The sequence below is a fragment of the Agelaius tricolor genome, unplaced genomic scaffold (assembly GCF_023055355.1).
Source record: "Agelaius tricolor isolate 1412-34295 unplaced genomic scaffold, bAgeTri1.0.p SCAF_25, whole genome shotgun sequence".
Lineage (NCBI taxonomy): Eukaryota > Metazoa > Chordata > Aves > Passeriformes > Icteridae > Agelaius > Agelaius tricolor.
Window position 1 is genome coordinate 2,930,938 of NW_027269285.1, and position 16,201 is coordinate 2,947,138.

The window sequence follows — 16,201 nt, forward strand, 5'->3', positions numbered from 1 at the left end:
TTCAGATCTCAGCTTCTGTGATTTTTTAATTATTTTTATTTTTTTTACAAGTTTTGTCCATTTTATCTTGCAGAGCTTTGCCCTCAGAGCAAGTCAGGCACTCCCTGATGGGCATAAATAGAGATAAGATGAGTATTAGGTGTTAATAGGTGGAGGGGATGAGCTTGGAGACCTTCATCATCACTGATTAATGTTATCAGCAGGAGAAACCCAAGGCTCTCAGACCCCTGAGAGTGCTATCACACTTTTATTCCTTCCAGTCTCACCACACAGCTGCTTTTACTGCAGCAGCTCAGTGGGTAAAGCTTTTCAAAAAGTTCTGGACAAAGGAAGAGGGCAAGGTTCCCCTGCTTAGATTAATTAACGAGGTGAGCATTTAAATGTCATTATTTCTCCGTGTTCCTGGCAGACAATTAGTGCCACTGTCTGGCTCTCATTGATATTCCAGCAGTGCCTCAGATCACTCACTTCACATCTCTTTTTTCTTTTTTTAATTTTTAGTTAATAATTTTGTTCCCTTCTGACATCCTAGGGAGGAGCTGCCAGTCCCCAGCACCAGATGAGCAAGCAGAGTCTGGAAAATCCATTCCTAAGAGTTCAGCCCTTCCTCAGCAAGCTGAGAATCTCTCTAGAGTATGTACAGAAACCCAGGGAGTTTAGTGGCAGCTGCTTATCCATGGAAAACTTTAGCCTGAGCTGATCTGAGTAACAATTCCCCTCCTCATTCTTCCTCCTTTTTTTTTTTTTTGTTATTTTGTTTTATAAACCACCAAGGTAATGCAAGGAGCAGGAGGTGGGTTGAAAGTCAGGGAACAATTAAATAGATTTTCAGAATTTCAGTGGTTTTTATTGGCTGAAATGTGTACTTTTTATTAATAGAGAGGGGAATCATCTCAGGTGATGATGTCTTTCACAGGGACATTCAAGGGAATTGCATTGTTCCCTTAATTCACCTCCTGATGTGACTGAAGAATTCTTCACTCCTGATTATTTCCTTCCTCCTGCTCTTGAGGGAAGGTCAGAACCAGAGGTAAAAATAACATTTTTTGGACATAAGTTACACAACATGTGGTTTAATTGTGCTCCCATTTGATTTGAAGAGAGCTGTGGAAAATGGGAGATTTTTTTTTTTTCATTATTATTCTTTTCTTTCAAAACAGTACCTGCAAATAAAGATTTAAGTAAGAGTTAGCAAATTAATCTTCATTAATTTCTGGAAGACACAAAACTTTTCTATTTTACTGCTAAACCCAGTCTGGGCTGTTTGCTGATGAGCTCCTGAAAAGTTTCTCTCTCCTCTCCCATTATTGGGAACATCATCCTGGGAGGGTTATCCTGCCCTTTGCAGCTGCTCTGTCAAAAATTGAATTAAATTCTCTTTTTCCCCTTTCCAGACCTCAGATGCTGAGGGCAAAGCAGAAGATGTTTGTGCAGGATTTTTACAGAAATCACCTGCAGATGCAGCAATTCAGACTCCAGGTAAATGTCCTTTTTCTTGAAGCACTTCTGAGGCAGGGACACGGAGTTGTTGCATTGATATTTTTGCCAGCAGCTCTCCTGTCACGAGGCTGGACCTCCATTGCTCAGGCTCAGTTGATCTCTTATTCCAAAATTATTATTTCTGGGAGAGTTGAGGCCATTTAGGATTTCGGTTTGGGCATTGCAGTGCCTGAAATCATTTCAGATGCAGTGTTTATGTACTTGCTGTGTGTCAGTTAAAAAGCCAAAACAAAAACTTGTTTGAGACCTTTTTATTTTTACCCTGGGGCAAAGTTTAATCTTTTTATGCAACTTGCTGTGGTGCTGGAAACTGAATTAGAGTTGTATTTACACATTAATATTCTCATTGCTGGGAGGATCTTGGGCTTAAACCCAGTGAGAGCTGACAGAGAGTGTGTGCAGAATGGAAGAATCATTGTTTCCTTACTCTCTTGTCTCTTTTAGCTCAAATCTCTAAATGTTGTGATATTCCCAAGTGCTCCAGTGCCTGTCTGGCAGCTGTGCCATGTTTATGAAAATGCATCTTTAAAACACATTTGTCTCTCCGTTACAACAAAGGTCACAAGAACTCAGACAAAAAAAAAAAAAAAAAGAAAAAAAATTAATAAAGTCACAATTTCCTGTTCAATGAGTTGGGTTGTTTTCTTTTGTGCTTGCAAAAGCCAATAACAGGGAACATTTGTTATTTGTATTCAGGAGGAAAAATACTATTCTGCAGCACAACACCACAGAGCAGTGGCAGAAACAAGCTGGGAGTGAATCAGCTGAGCCAAATGCCTGGAGCCAGGTAGAAAAACTCATTTTCATTGTTCCTTCAGGCATAAATTAGCTTTTAAAGTGTGCTCTCTTCATTAATTCTGCTTATATATCTAATATTCAAATAAGATGCCAGTGGTGGTTTTTAATGATTATCTACATAGCTCAGCTCCTTGCTAAGAAAATACAAAAAGGGATTTTCACAGGTCTCAAGGGATTTTTGTCTTTTGCAGAGTTTGGTGGGGTTTTTTTTGCCTTAATGAGGGAGCTAAAATAGGAGGGGAAAGAAAAAAGCCATGTACATATCACAGTTCCTTTTCCACTGATAAACCACAGGCTGAAACAGAGCAAAGATAATTCAAATTAAAGCTTCAGTCATCTGCTTTAATTTTGGTTGTGGAGCTGAAGTGCCACGAAGATCCTGCCTTTCCCAACCCCATGGGATCAGCCCAGGAACGTTCACGGGATCCTGCCTGGGGGTAACATCAGATTTGGCAGCCTCTGAAACCTTGGAGGTTTGGCTGGCTCCTCTGAAAAACAGGAGGGGTTTTTTGTCCCCCCCCTGAAATTTTATATTTTATATTTTATTTCATTAAATTTATATTATTAAATTTTATCTTATTACATGTATATTATTAAGATTTTATATTTTACCAGCATGGTAAAATTTTACCAGAAGTTGGCTGTGACAGCCAGGGCTCCTCCCCACCCAGGAGCTGTTCCCTGGGCCTGAGGGAGGCACCAGCAGTGGAAATCACTTGGATTTGGGATAAAAAAAGAAGGGTTTTGGTTGCTCCCTTCACTTAGGAACTTTGGGCAGCAGGACAGAGGGGATGTTGCTCTCTGAGCATCTGCCTAATCCTCTTTGACCTTGTCACAATCTGAGACAGATCAAGGGGTGATGGAACAATGGAGTGGTGTGTATTCCTAGGTCTTGATTTATTTTATTTTATTAATTTCACCTGATTTTATTGATTTTACTTAATTTTATTAATTTCACTTTTGTTCTGAAGCTGCAGATGTCAATTCGAAGTTTTAACAAATCCTTAATCTGTTAAAAATGCCATTTTTCTCCTACCAGTCTCCACCTTCTAAGGTTTTAGGCAAGAAGTGTTTATGAGCTGCAGTCTACCTCAGTGCTTAAACTTCCTGAGAGAAAGGAAACCAAATTTCTCTATTTCCATAATTTTCTGAGGCTGAATGTGACCTTTCCTCCCTCGTTTCAGCGTGGATGCAGCACAAGAAGCAACACTGTGGGAGCCACAGGAAGAATGCCAAGAAAAAGATGTGTAAGAGCCACATTTTACAGCAAAACTTCAGCAAATTGGTCATTAACTACAAAATTTTGTCAAGGGAGGTGGGACAGACCAAGAGAAAACTCCCCAGGCTATTGAGAGAGTGTTTTCCTGTGAAAAGTTGTGAGCTTGGTGTAAAATAATTGTCCTTAGTTGGGAATATTTTCATATTCAGAAGTAATTAACTTGGTGTTCATCTGAGTGTGCTTCTTCCCATGAAAGTGTGAGGATTCCTGGTTTCTTCTCTCCATATGGCACAGGGAAATAAAATCACTTTAAAGAGCAAATCGTTCCTGTGGAGCCAAATAAATTTTATTACAGAAATAGTCCTGTGATTTTCAGGGGGGAAGAAAAATCAGCGGAGTATGTTTGTGATTCAGCTAATGAGGTTAATTTATATTTACTGCTAATGGAGATTTGCATAAAATTACTGATTTACAGGAGGTGTCTGTTCTTTCCATGGCCTTTGAGGATGATGGAATCCAGGGTGTATCTCCCCAAAATTTGATCAATTTGGATTTAATTTTTTTTCACTTGGGGCTGTGTCAGTGCCTTCAGCAGTCTCAGTTTATCAGAGTCATTCTTTTAAATGCTCAATGCTCCCAGGGCCTACATTTAGTCTTAATTAATGGCTCATTAATTTTTGTTAACCCTTGAGGTTTTCCCTTGCCTTTGGGGATTTTTCTCTACCTTTTGGTTCACATTTGGAGTTCCTGCCCTTTCTGGAAGCAGCTTCCTGAGCTGTTTTTGTAGGAGGATTATTTAACACATCCTGGAAAGGAAGGGGAAGCAAATAATTAACCTTTTCTGCCTCTTTAACTTCCCTGAGGATGGTGATTTTGGGCCTCCCAAGATTCCTGTGGGGAGTTTCAAAGGGAGCATCTCCCTCCATTCCAGCGAATTAGATAAGACTGCACGAAATTAAAATTTCAAGACCCTGAAAACAGCAGGATCTGGTGATTCACAGGTGCAGGAAGTGGCTATTCTAACTGTCAGAACATCTCTCAATAATTCAGATCAGTGGCAGATATTCAGGATTTGTCCAGCATCCCCTGTGAGCAGAACTTCCAGAGGGCTGTGGAGTGTAAAACACCTCGGCTGAGCCACGCTCCCACCAGTGTCAGCACCCCCCTGGGCTCAGGTAATGCAGGGACGGGGAAAAAGAGGATTCACAGGGAATTATTTCTCCTTTCTGCCAGGATTTTTTTAATGCAAAAATCATCAAGGTGAATCGTGAACCTCCATTTCTCTGTGCAGAAATGTCAGGCGTGCACAAGAAATGCTCTTGTTCCTGTTGGAAATCTCATTGTCCAAAGACACAGAATTGAAGGAGAATTTACAGGGACACAGCTGAAAAAATCGCTGCCTGAAAGGCCTCTGGCAGCCTTCATAAATCAGAAATTAAGTAATTTAAATTTTAACTGATACATTGGATTTTAGCATTTTAAAGGCAATTTAATAAGCATTCAGTATGTTTATAAGTTAAATAACATGATAAATGTTTGTTGAGCTGGAGTGCTAAAGAGTAACAAATTAACATTTGTGCTTAATTAATTTGGTGTAAGACAGTGGCTGGAATTTCTCAGTTGGCAAAGTTTTGTCTGAGGTGGAACTCCTGCGCTGTCAGTTTGGTCTTTTATGGGTAGAGTTTCTTGTGCAGGTACCAGTTCCCTTTAAAATTTTTTCTGCTTCTGTTGAAATGTGCTAAAGATACAAAAATTCCAAAAATAATTCTCAAGCTTCGCTATCTTTACTTTTTTTTTTCCTCTCTGTTTTTTCTTTAATTCTAGAGGAAAAATTTCCATTAGCCTTTGAGAAATACAAACAGTGCCGTGAATTTTCTTCAGATTCTTCCTTTTGTGGCTCTCAAGAGACCTCCTCCACAGTGTTCAAGACTTTCACCACAGCCTGGGAAGGGGAGAGGAGCATGGAAATTCCAGTGGTGGCTCCAAGAGTTTGCCCATTTGGACCAAAAGAACCTGTAAGTCAGAAAATAACTTACGCCAGGAGTTTCTATAAATATTCTTTGAGTGCTCTTTAAAAATATTTTTGACAATACATTTATTAAAAAAGAAATGCAAGTAGAGAAGTGCTTGTAGGTCTTTGTGAGCGTCTGGGAGTTGTGGCTCTGTGGATGAAGTGGCAAAAGTCCTGAATGATTTCAGGCACTGATTGCACAAAGATTTGGGTTCCCCTTGCTGGGGAACGTTGGCCTCTCTCCAAGTGGCCCTTCCCAGCCCTCCATCCCTCCCTGGCTGTTGGGAATTTCCACTTCCCAGCCTTTGGAATCCTGGATTTCACCAGAGTCCGGAATGGACTTGGCAAAAGGGAAAACCCGGATGGGATTTCACCTGGAGTCTGGAATGGACTCGGCAAAAGTGAAAACGCGGACCAGATTTCAGAATGGACTTGGCAAAAAGAAATACCCGGACCGGATTTTAGTTGGAGTCTGGAATGAACTCGGCAAATGGGAAAACCTGGAACAAATTATAGACAGAGTCTGGAATGGATTTAGCAAAAGAAAAAACCTTGACTGGATTTTTCCCCAAGTTTGGAATGGATTTGGCAAAGGCAAAAACCTGGGATGGATTCTGGCCTGGGATGGACTCGGCAAATGGGAAAACCTGGAGCGGATTCCAGACAGAGTTTGGAGTGGACTCAGCAAAAGAAAAAAACGAGTGGAGTTTGCCCCGAGTCTGGAATGGATTTGGCAAAGGCAAAAACCTGGGATGGATTCTGGCTGGGGTCTGGGATGGACTCGGCAAAAGGGAAAACCTGGACTGGATTTTGGCTGGAGTTCCAGTGGACTGAGCAAAAGGGAAAACCTGGACCAGATTCTGGCCAGAGTCTGGAATGGACTCAGCAAAAGGGAAAACCCGGACCAGATTGTGGCCAGAGTCTGGAATGGAGTTGGCAAAAGGGAAAACCCAGACCAGATTCTGACCAGAGTCCGGAATGGACTCTGCCAAAGGTGGTTGGAGGGAGCCCTTTGTTCAAAGCTTTTTCTCCTTTTCCTGCGCATTGAATGTGCCCGATCTCGCCAGCTTTGTTCAAACCCCTCCCTCTGGAGTGCAGAGTTTCCAAGGTCACCGCAGCCATTTCCACTGATCCTTTTGGCACTGAAGGTGTTCCTGAGCCACAGCATTATCTCAAATTGCCTTTGCAGACAGTTTTGTATAAAACAGTTGCCTTTTCACCTTTCTTGTTATTTCCACTGCTGGGGTTGTGGCTCAGAGCTGGAATCAGAGTTTGCTCATTGTGCAGCTGACCTGGCACAGGCAGGTCTGTGTCGTGCTGCTCCAGTGCCAGAACATTTGGAATTCATTAAATTCATTTACAGCCCTGAGTGGCTCTGCTGATGCTGTCACTTCATGTCCAAAATCTTATTCTAGAATTAAGTGCATATTGCCACTTTGAGGGTAGTGGAGATTTGCCTCTGCTTACAAATTTTTAATTTTGAGGGGCTTCTTCTGATGAACAGATGTGCCTGGCTTTAATAATGAAAGATCCCAAGCAGAGAATGGGAACTGAAGAAATCTTGGAACTGTCCAGTTAGAAAATTCCCATCCAATTGTCTGTTCAGAGTGTTAAAATAAAGATTATGTAGCTGATGATATCTCACAGCTAAAATATGACTGCACAGCAATCTAAGCAAAATTTTTGACACATCAGTCTTACTCTGTTTTCATATTCTGGACTGATTGGAAAGCTTAGTTTAAATTTTAATGGTCAGCTCAGGCTTTAATTAAAGGTTCTACCTAAATTTTGGATTTAGGATGTTGAAGGGGGGGATTGGAGATCAGCAGTTTTTCAATTTGCCTTCTTGTATTTAATTCTGTTTGATCTCACTCAGGTTGGGTTGCCACCAGTTGCTTCATCCCTGAGGAACACCAGGCAGGCACCTGGTAAGTCTTTTATCCCAGCCCCAGCCAAAATAAATTGTTCAATAAACAGAGAAATGGATTTGAAAGGAAATTCAGCAGTCTATTAATTATTTTTCCTTTTTTTTTCCCCATCTTTTTTTGCTCCTGGATGTCTCTTTTTAGAGGGATAAATAGCTGAGCACTCAACCATGTACTGCTGGTGCTAATTAGGTTATGGATTTTGTGTTTGCACCTGCACACTAAGAACTCTGACCTCTAAATCAACCTCTGTTTGAAGTGTAAATATTCCTGGCCTCAGATTTCTGATACACCATTGAGAGCTGAATGTGCAAGTCTGGCTCCAAAATGATTTTTCCATTATGGAATTACTGAGGGAAATTTGATAAAATATGAATGAGCCAGGCTCGTGCAGGGTGTTAAATGAAATATGTAAGCAAGATGCTATCAGAGTGTAAGCCTATGTCACAGTTATTAAGGATTAATCACTGCTAATTAACTGGAATATTTTTTCCCCTCTGTCTCAGCATTCTCAGAGGCATCTCCCCCCTCCACTGATGAGCTGCCTCCACCAGCCCAAGAGCTGCTGGATGAAATTGGTAAGAGCCACTTCACCCCAAACTGTGGGAGGCTTTCCAGCTGTGCTCAGTCAGGATTTCTCCCAAACCATTCACTGCCAAAATACACTGGAGCTTCCAAATTAGTTGCAGTCAATTATGAGGAAGATCAAGAGCTTAAATGATCAACAGCTTAAATAACTGGCAGTTCTTGAAGCCTCTGCATTTCTCTGAGTGGTTTCCTTGCTGCTGCTGACAGCACACTGAGTGCAGGTGGAGTTTAACACAGAGAGGAGTTTGGTGTACACTGAATTTTTCAAAGGTGTCCTGGAGCAATTTGTGTTCCCTATTAGAGGAGGCAGCTGCACCCCCCAGGTGTCTGTGCAGAGCTCAGTGATTTGCATTTCTTCTTGTGTTCACACACCTCTCCAGTCAGAAAATGTAAAAACTTTGTGTGATTTTCGCTGGAGGGTGTTGGAGAAGAGTTTGCTTTGCTTATCCATCATTAAGCTCTTCCTAAATTAACACCAGACATTGGGATAATTAAAATGTCCATCCTGACTTTATTTCCTCATTCACCAGAACAAGAACCTGTGGAGATTGGCATCAAAGGTGATGCCATTAATGATGGTCAGGGGCAGCCTGTAGGTTAATATATAAAATAACTATAAATTATGAAATATAAATAATTATATTTATTAATATATATTATAATATCTTATATTGAGTATATATAACATATGTAATATATTATTATATATTATATATAGTACATATTCGACATAAGACATATTATTATATAATTATATTATTTTAATACATATAATTATAAATATTAGTAATTATAAACATTGATAAATATATAAATATATAATAATAATTTATATTTTATATAATGTGTATAAATATATAAATATTTATAATTTAGTATATATTATATTTATTATATATTATTATATATAATATATAGTACATACTATAAGACATAATATGATTATATTATTTTAATACATATAATTATAAATATAAGTAATTATAAACATTGTTAAATACATAAATATTATATAAATATATATTTATATGTCTATAAATATATAAATATTTATAATTATATTATTATGTAATGTAATTATTGTAATGATTATAATGTATTTATTATATTATATATTATAATATATATTATTTAAATTATATTTATTCAAAATATAATACAGAAATAGCTATAAATGTACAGGTTTTCCTCTAGGGATGGATGGATGAAGTTATATGGTATTTTAGTGTATAGGCAGCCTAGACCAATATGGAAATAATGCTGTTTTTAACAGAACACTTAAAGCAGCAAGATTCCATCACTCCAGGCTTGGAAGGGATGGGATTGCAAGACTCCGGAGTGCCAGTGAATGGTTGGTTGCTAACAGTCCCAATGTGGAGATTAAAAATAGAAAATTCCTTTTGCCTTGCTGCAAGCTGCCTCTGAGTCCCCGTCCCTGGCTGTTCAGCTGGAACAATAAACTGCAATTTTTAGCTTGGTGCCCCCACCAGTGTTTGCTGCCTTTCCCTGTGTGCTCCCTCCAAGGTCCACGGGGAGCTGCTGGGGGAGGTTTGCAGGTCTGAGCAGGAGAATGAATTTTCTGCTTTTATTGTGCCACTGGAGCCTGTGCTGTGTTCACACACAGGTGACAACACCCACAGGAGCAGACGTGCTGGGCAGGTGATGTCAAATCCATTCTGGGAGGGTGATTCACTTCAGAAAGTGGCCACTGCACCCTACCTGTTCATGTTCCTAATTCTCCAGCATGAAATAATGCCTCTGATTTCACAGAGGAAGAAAATAGCTTCCACTGGGGTAATGAATATTGTATTTCCTGCTCTGTTACAAAGACAGCAGAGTGGTGAATCTTTGTGCTGCTGCAAATGCAAATGGTGCTAAGTGGGAATCATTTTTAGATGTACAACAAGTCGTGTCAGAGGAGCAGAAAACCTAAATGTTTATCAGCTGGGCTTTTTTTTCCCTCCAGTGAGTCACAAAGTGAGCAGCAGTAAAAAATAAAGGCAGACAAAAAAAGGCAAAAGAAAAAAAAAAGAAAAATGCAGAACATGAGTTAAGTCTGTAAAAAGCTAAATAACACAGTCACTTGAGAATGATGCTGGCACATGTTTGGTTGTCCTACAGCTTTGTAAAATCTTTTCCTGAGGGATGGAAGTTCATTGGAGCTTCTTGTTTTTAGGGGGAGAGGACTGCAGCAGGCTATTGCTGGCTGCTCAATCACTGTGGCTTTCTTGGATTTGCATAAAGCACAGCTATTTCAGACTCCCATTTTTTGTGGCAGCCTCGTGCTTCCTGCTTATCACAGCCCAGCAGAAGGGGCTGAAATATTCCCCATTAGCCCAAACCTAAGTTTAACCCCATCACCAGGAATTTCCAGATGAGCAAGTTCACCATGGGGTGCCCTTCTCAGCCCTAAGCCCAATCCTAACCCTGATTTCTGTGGGGAACAGAATTTGCTGCTAAATCCTTGAGGGAAAAACACTGGGTTTTGATAAATAGGCAAACCAAGCTGCCATCCTCAGGTTTCCCTTGGGTTTCTCTCCCATATCTGGGATTGGAAGGGGAAAGATTAAAGATTCATTTCCAAATGCATTTTTCATTTCAATGGGAAGCAAAATGTGGAGTCCTGTGAGTCTGGAAATGTGTTGGAGTGAAATATTTATCTGGGCCTTGCTGCTGGCCACCTTTGACTGCAGATAATGGGAATTTGTTCATCTGGTAGAAAATCAGGCCTGGCTGAGGAAAGAGTGACTGAGAAGTGGGCAGCTGGAAATTGCCCAAGTGAAGCAAAGAAAACAACATTTTAATGTCTTTGTTTATCTTCCTTTGATACTAAAATCTTGCTGTTTATGTGAATAGCTCTTGATCAAGTTAAAATGGAAAACAGAGAGTCAGGAAAAGAATCTGAGAGAAATGAGAAGACAAATCAGAGTTTATGGACTAAGGAGTCATTTAATCTAGCAGAGGATACAGAAAGGTATGAAAAAGGATGGGAAGGCATGTCTGGCTTTGAGTTACAAAGACTTAGAATTTTAACAAGATTCAATGCTTACAGAAAACTTTCAATCCCCTTATGACTGTTTTATTTGGAAATTTGCAGCATGACCCTTGTCACCATCACTTTGAAATCTTTTATTTACCAGAGCTCACTCCAGTCTGGATGATGTTTTGGAAAGAATGCTCCATGCAGTTCCTGGAGATGAGGAGATCCAAGAAGAGCCTCAGGGACACACTCTTGGGTGAGCTGATAATTTCTGTTTGTGTTCAAGGGTTTATTCTGTGTGCTGTGTACAGATCTGTGGAGGACTTTTCAGAAAATGGGCTGAGACTCCTTAGGGAGTGGAGTGCCAGGGAACTTGCCTGGAGACATGAATGTGAACTCTCCTACTAAATTGAGATGGAAAAAAATGCTTTGTTAATACAACTTCCTGTAGGTGGAAAGCAAATACTTCAACAGCCCTGAAAGGCAGTGCTTGGTCTTCACAGAAATCAGAGATAATTTGACAGAATGGGGGAATTTTTTGAGACAGAGAAAATGTGCATTAAGAGAACAGAGTCATGAAAGCTCTTTATAAAGAAGAGTTTGTGAAAATGGTTGTGCTTTCATGGCAGTATATTAGGAAATTTGAAAAACATGGCAGAAGTCATTTAAGCATCATTTTAAGGAAAATATTCATATCCCAAATAACTGGTTTTTTTTCTTGGAACTAAAGATCAGAGCCCAATAACTCTGAACAGCTCCACAGTGAGTGCTCATAAGCCATCCCTAACTTCTGTCTCACAAAGGAAACTTGTTGGCATCAGAATGTTTGGCATCAGAATTTCCTATTTCATCCTGTTAGGAAAAAAAATGAGGATGATATACAAAATTCTGTCATTCAAGGGCTGCCAGCCTGGAGGATCCAGAAGATGCTGGAAGGAAGAATGAAGCAGAGGAGAGAAGAGCCTGGGCTGGAGGCAGAGCACCAGGAAGCTGTGCAAGGACTTCAGCAGGTGCCCTTGGTCTGTAGAGCTGCTGGATGCACCCACAGTTTGAAATGTCCCAAATCTCTGGTTACTTTTGGAAATATTGGTGGTAATTTTAAAATGGAGAAGCCTGGGGGTGACATCCCTGTGCTTGTTATTGCATTACAATAACAAATTGTTACAGCAACGGCAGCTGTGCCCCTGTTTGCTGTCAGAGCTCCACAGCTGAGCTGGGATTGGGCTTCAGGGATGGAAATCAGGATTTTTTCTGGTTTTCTGATCCCCACGAGGGTCCTGGGTGATGCAGCAGAGCTGGGACTGGGTTCTGATTCCAAATGGGGCTGAATGAATCAAGCAGAGGAACCTGCAGCTCTTGATTCACTTGCTGTCTCCGTGTGGCTTTCGTGTTCTGAGCTGAATTTCCCTGGTTTTTAGATGAGATCAAGGATCAGAAATCCCACCCCCAGAAGCATCTGGCTCCAGCTCCACCCTTCAGGTGAGACTCCCTGTGAGTTAAACTGGAATTGTGGTGGAAATTCATTTGTGGCATGAGCTGCATTCCTGTTTTCCATGAAAAAGAGGCACTGTAAAATCCCATTCCCTTCATCTTGTACTTTACAGAAGAAAAAACAACTTCATAACCATTTTTACCTCTTTTTTTTTTTTTTTTGTCCCTTGCAGGAAAATTGTTTTGGATGAGAGCTCTCTCCATGATTAAAACACAGAGTGAACAAGTTCTACACATCACCTGCTTGCTGCTGCTTGCACAGTGTTGGGTCTGGGAATTACAGCCCCTTTTTGGCCACATAAACACCTGTAAAGCTCAGATTTCCTTTAACAGCAGCAGCAAGTTCAGAAGAAAACCCAGTGCTCTGTGTTCTGAAATGTTTTGTACTGGTTTCATGCCCTTGTTTCATGCCCAGGCAGTGTCAATGTGCAGAAGTGAGCTGTTTTTTTTTTTACTGTCACATCCTTATGAAACTGCTTTTTATTCTGCACGTGCACATTTTCATAAGCTAAAGAATTCCTTGCTCTGTTGCATTATGCAGTTTTCAGATTAAAGACAAAATGATTGTAATTCTGTGGGCTGCTGGTGCTGCTCAGGCACTGAAATGTTTCCATGCTGGAGTGTTGCAGCCCGTGTAGAGTCTGTTTTTCCTTGCTCATTAAATTTAACAAGGTAATTTCTTGTTTTCTCTTTACTTAGTGCTTTTGTGATCTAGTGTTGAACTGATTTGACTGATTAAAGGGATTAATTGCTGTGCAAAAAGCTAATGAGGAAAAGGCAGTGTTCTCCAGAGATTGCAAGTGCAGCAATATGTTCCCTGCCAGCATCAGACAAGAATGTGGAAAAAAGTGTGGTTGTTATGAAGATACCTGGTGTTTAATCCAACCACATTGTTGGTAGGCCTCATCCAAAAATAACCCACCAAGATCTCTGGATATAATTGAGTTTTGGAGGAGAATTTTGATGGGCACAGCAATTTCATATTGAACACTTTTTTGTGATAAATACTGTTCAAGGTGCAGGAGTGAAGGTTGTCCTGTTCCCTGGGCTTTGAGCTGCTTTTGCACATCTGGGAGTGCCAAGTTTTGCATCTTTATTCTTGCTTTTGCAAGGAAATGCTCCAATTCTGTACCTGTTCATTTGGTTAACAACATTAATAAAAGTTTCCAAGGTTATTGTGGTGCCTTTAGTTCTTTTTCTGGCTTGGAGTTTCATTTTTGGGGTTGGTTTGTTGGGGTTTTTCACTTGTTTTTAACACTGCTTCCCATCATCAGGCCATGATACAACCAGGCACTGATGGAGCTGCTCCAGGGAGGATCCTGCAGAGTGGGGGACGAAAGATAAGAGAAAATAAAAATCTTTCTGAGGAAAGATAAGAGAAAATAAAAATCTTTTATGTGTTTGTGCTGTGGTGCCAGTGACAGAGGCGCCTCAGGCCTAGCACAGGCCTTGCCCTGGGCTGTGACACAATTCTGGCCAAAAAAAGGTTTAATATTTTCTAACCCAGCCTTGTTCCAACCTGGATTCTCTGTGTGGGACTTTTGTGCTGCAGGCAGAAGGATTTTTATTCCTGGTAGGAGCTGCTGGAACAAGATCCTGCTCCCCACGGCCCTGGGGCTGTGTCACCAGCAGGGACAGAGAGCGCAAAAAGTTAAATTGCAAATTTGGATTTTGTGATCCTGTCCTCGGTGGCTTGTGACTCATAACTGAGGGTCATTCCCTCTCACTTTGGGTGGTGTTTTTGTTGCGTTTCAGGGCTGTTTAATTAAATAAAAAGTAGCCAAAGCCAAGTGGCTGCAGCAGTGTGTGGAGAGCAGCACAGGAGCGTTTTCACATGCACAGAATTATCCATCCCTGGCTGGATAACAACATGTGAAATCTCAGCTTCCTGCATTTCTTGTTCTATTTTATCTGTGGGACCAAATGGTGAGCAGACTGTGAACAGTTTCCCTATCTTTTTTTAATCTTAATGTGGAGAATTTTTATTTCTGTTGGTGGAGGGCCTTTCAAGCAGCCCCATGGCCTGTCTGATCTCCTTATCGGGGCCAGAACACAACAGAGATTTCAGTTTCTCAGCTGCTGGTGCTTTCCCAGATTTAAGTTTAGCATGGACTTGAATCATCCTGATAACATAAAGCATGGGCACAAAAGCTGTGATTAACAGGAACAATTAAACAAGGACCAGTGCAAGACAGCAGAGGAGATCAGAGGGCCCATCTAATGCTGCTTTTCATTCCCAGAGAATGAAAGCCCAATTAATTAAATTAAAACAGTGATACTGAGCTGTTCTAATTCCTCTCTGAGCCCTGTGAGCTGTTCTGCACAGCAGGAGAGAGGGAGGCTGAGACAGGGGTGGGGATGGGTGTCCTGTCCCCCCACACCAGCTCACGAACTCATGGAATGGTTTGGGTTGGAAAATACCATAAATATTATTTAATTCCACCCCTCCACTACTTTCCAGTAGCCCAGGTTGCTCCAACATCTTTCATTCCTTTGGACTGGGCTGGTTTGGGGATTTTTGTTTTATTTTTGGTTTGAAGCAGAGAATCTCAGATGGTGGGAAAAAAAAACAAAACCAAACCCTCAGTCTCCCAGATCTCATCATCCTCCATGGCAGTGCAAATTGCTGGGGTGCCTGGCTGTGGATCACCTCATTTGAAAGCAATTCAAGGGTTCAGGATCAGAACTCTATAAGAACTCTGAAGACAGGCAGGCATTTTTAGAGATAGAGGAATTGGGTGAAACCCAGTTTCATGCACTTGCACACTTCAATATCACCTTCAGCAGCCTTTCCTGGGCTCCTGAGTGACAGAATCTGCCTCCAAAAACAGAAGTGTGATTGCAGCTGGGGTAGATAATCACTGAGACTGGAGATTTGAGATGAGGTGTGAAGCTGTGGAGCCTGTGGAGGTTTTTTTATCTTTTATTTTATCCTTTCAGGCTTTGGCATCTTTTGTTTGCTGCTGGTGGGCGTCTGCTATGCCTTGGGCCTGTTACCACTTGTGTTTTCACCCTTGCTGGGAAATAGTGCATTCAGACCTTTCCTTATTGCCTTAAGTCTAAAAAAAGAAAATTAACTTTGTGTCTGTTTTATTTCCTGGCTGTCTGTAGAGATGTTTGTGGCACTTGCCACGAGGGATGTGCCAGCCCTGGTGGCAGGAGGGGATGTGTTTTCTGTCAAACCTTCTATCAGCCAATAAAACAGATGAGCTGCTCAGTATTTATCAGTGTTTATTAACACAGTTGGCTCTCAAACATTCCTGCTGGATTTATGCCAGATTTACAGCATCTCCCTGAACTTCCCAGCAGGACCAGGCGTTGCAGGCAGGGCTTGGTCTGTCAGGGGATGGTGACAGACCATGTTCCACCTGACTCTGGGCCAAACAGCCACCTGGGATGCTGTGCACTGAGGAAAAATTACTGTTCATTTTTTATTTGGTGTTCTTGAAAGGCTCCAAGGGGAGGGAGGGGGTTCCTTAGCAGAGGGACATAGTGAAAATCTGCATTTTCTCCCATAATGGGATGGTTCCTCACCTGCAAGAAGACACTGTCCTGTCTTTTTTATGTTGCTGGGGACCCCTCCAGCCTCTGAGAGCCCCCCATCAGCTCCACCCCGATCCCTCTGTGCTGCTAGGGTAGCACAGGCAGGTCCTGGAGCTGGCACTGGTGCAGGCAGGACGTGGCAGTTG

General features: G+C 41.3%; 1 protein-coding gene across 1 annotated transcript in view; it reads left to right on the forward strand.

The window, feature by feature from the left end:
* TEX14 (testis expressed 14, intercellular bridge forming factor) overlaps positions 1–12,837 on the forward strand; it is a 35,818-nt gene extending 22,981 nt beyond the window's left edge. The window contains exons 17-31 of the mRNA XM_071447873.1: positions 533–633; positions 917–1,030; positions 1,395–1,479; positions 2,197–2,287; positions 3,483–3,545; positions 4,568–4,692; positions 5,342–5,532; positions 7,405–7,456; positions 7,960–8,031; positions 9,315–9,392; positions 10,898–11,015; positions 11,182–11,277; positions 11,922–12,031; positions 12,440–12,500; positions 12,686–12,837. Coding sequence (XP_071303974.1) covers positions 533–633; positions 917–1,030; positions 1,395–1,479; positions 2,197–2,287; positions 3,483–3,545; positions 4,568–4,692; positions 5,342–5,532; positions 7,405–7,456; positions 7,960–8,031; positions 9,315–9,392; positions 10,898–11,015; positions 11,182–11,277; positions 11,922–12,031; positions 12,440–12,500; positions 12,686–12,722 — 1,394 coding nt within the window. The 3' untranslated portion in view covers positions 12,723–12,837. The remainder of the gene's footprint in view (positions 1–532; positions 634–916; positions 1,031–1,394; positions 1,480–2,196; positions 2,288–3,482; positions 3,546–4,567; positions 4,693–5,341; positions 5,533–7,404; positions 7,457–7,959; positions 8,032–9,314; positions 9,393–10,897; positions 11,016–11,181; positions 11,278–11,921; positions 12,032–12,439; positions 12,501–12,685) is intronic.
* The last annotated feature ends 3,364 nt before the right edge of the window (positions 12,838–16,201 follow it).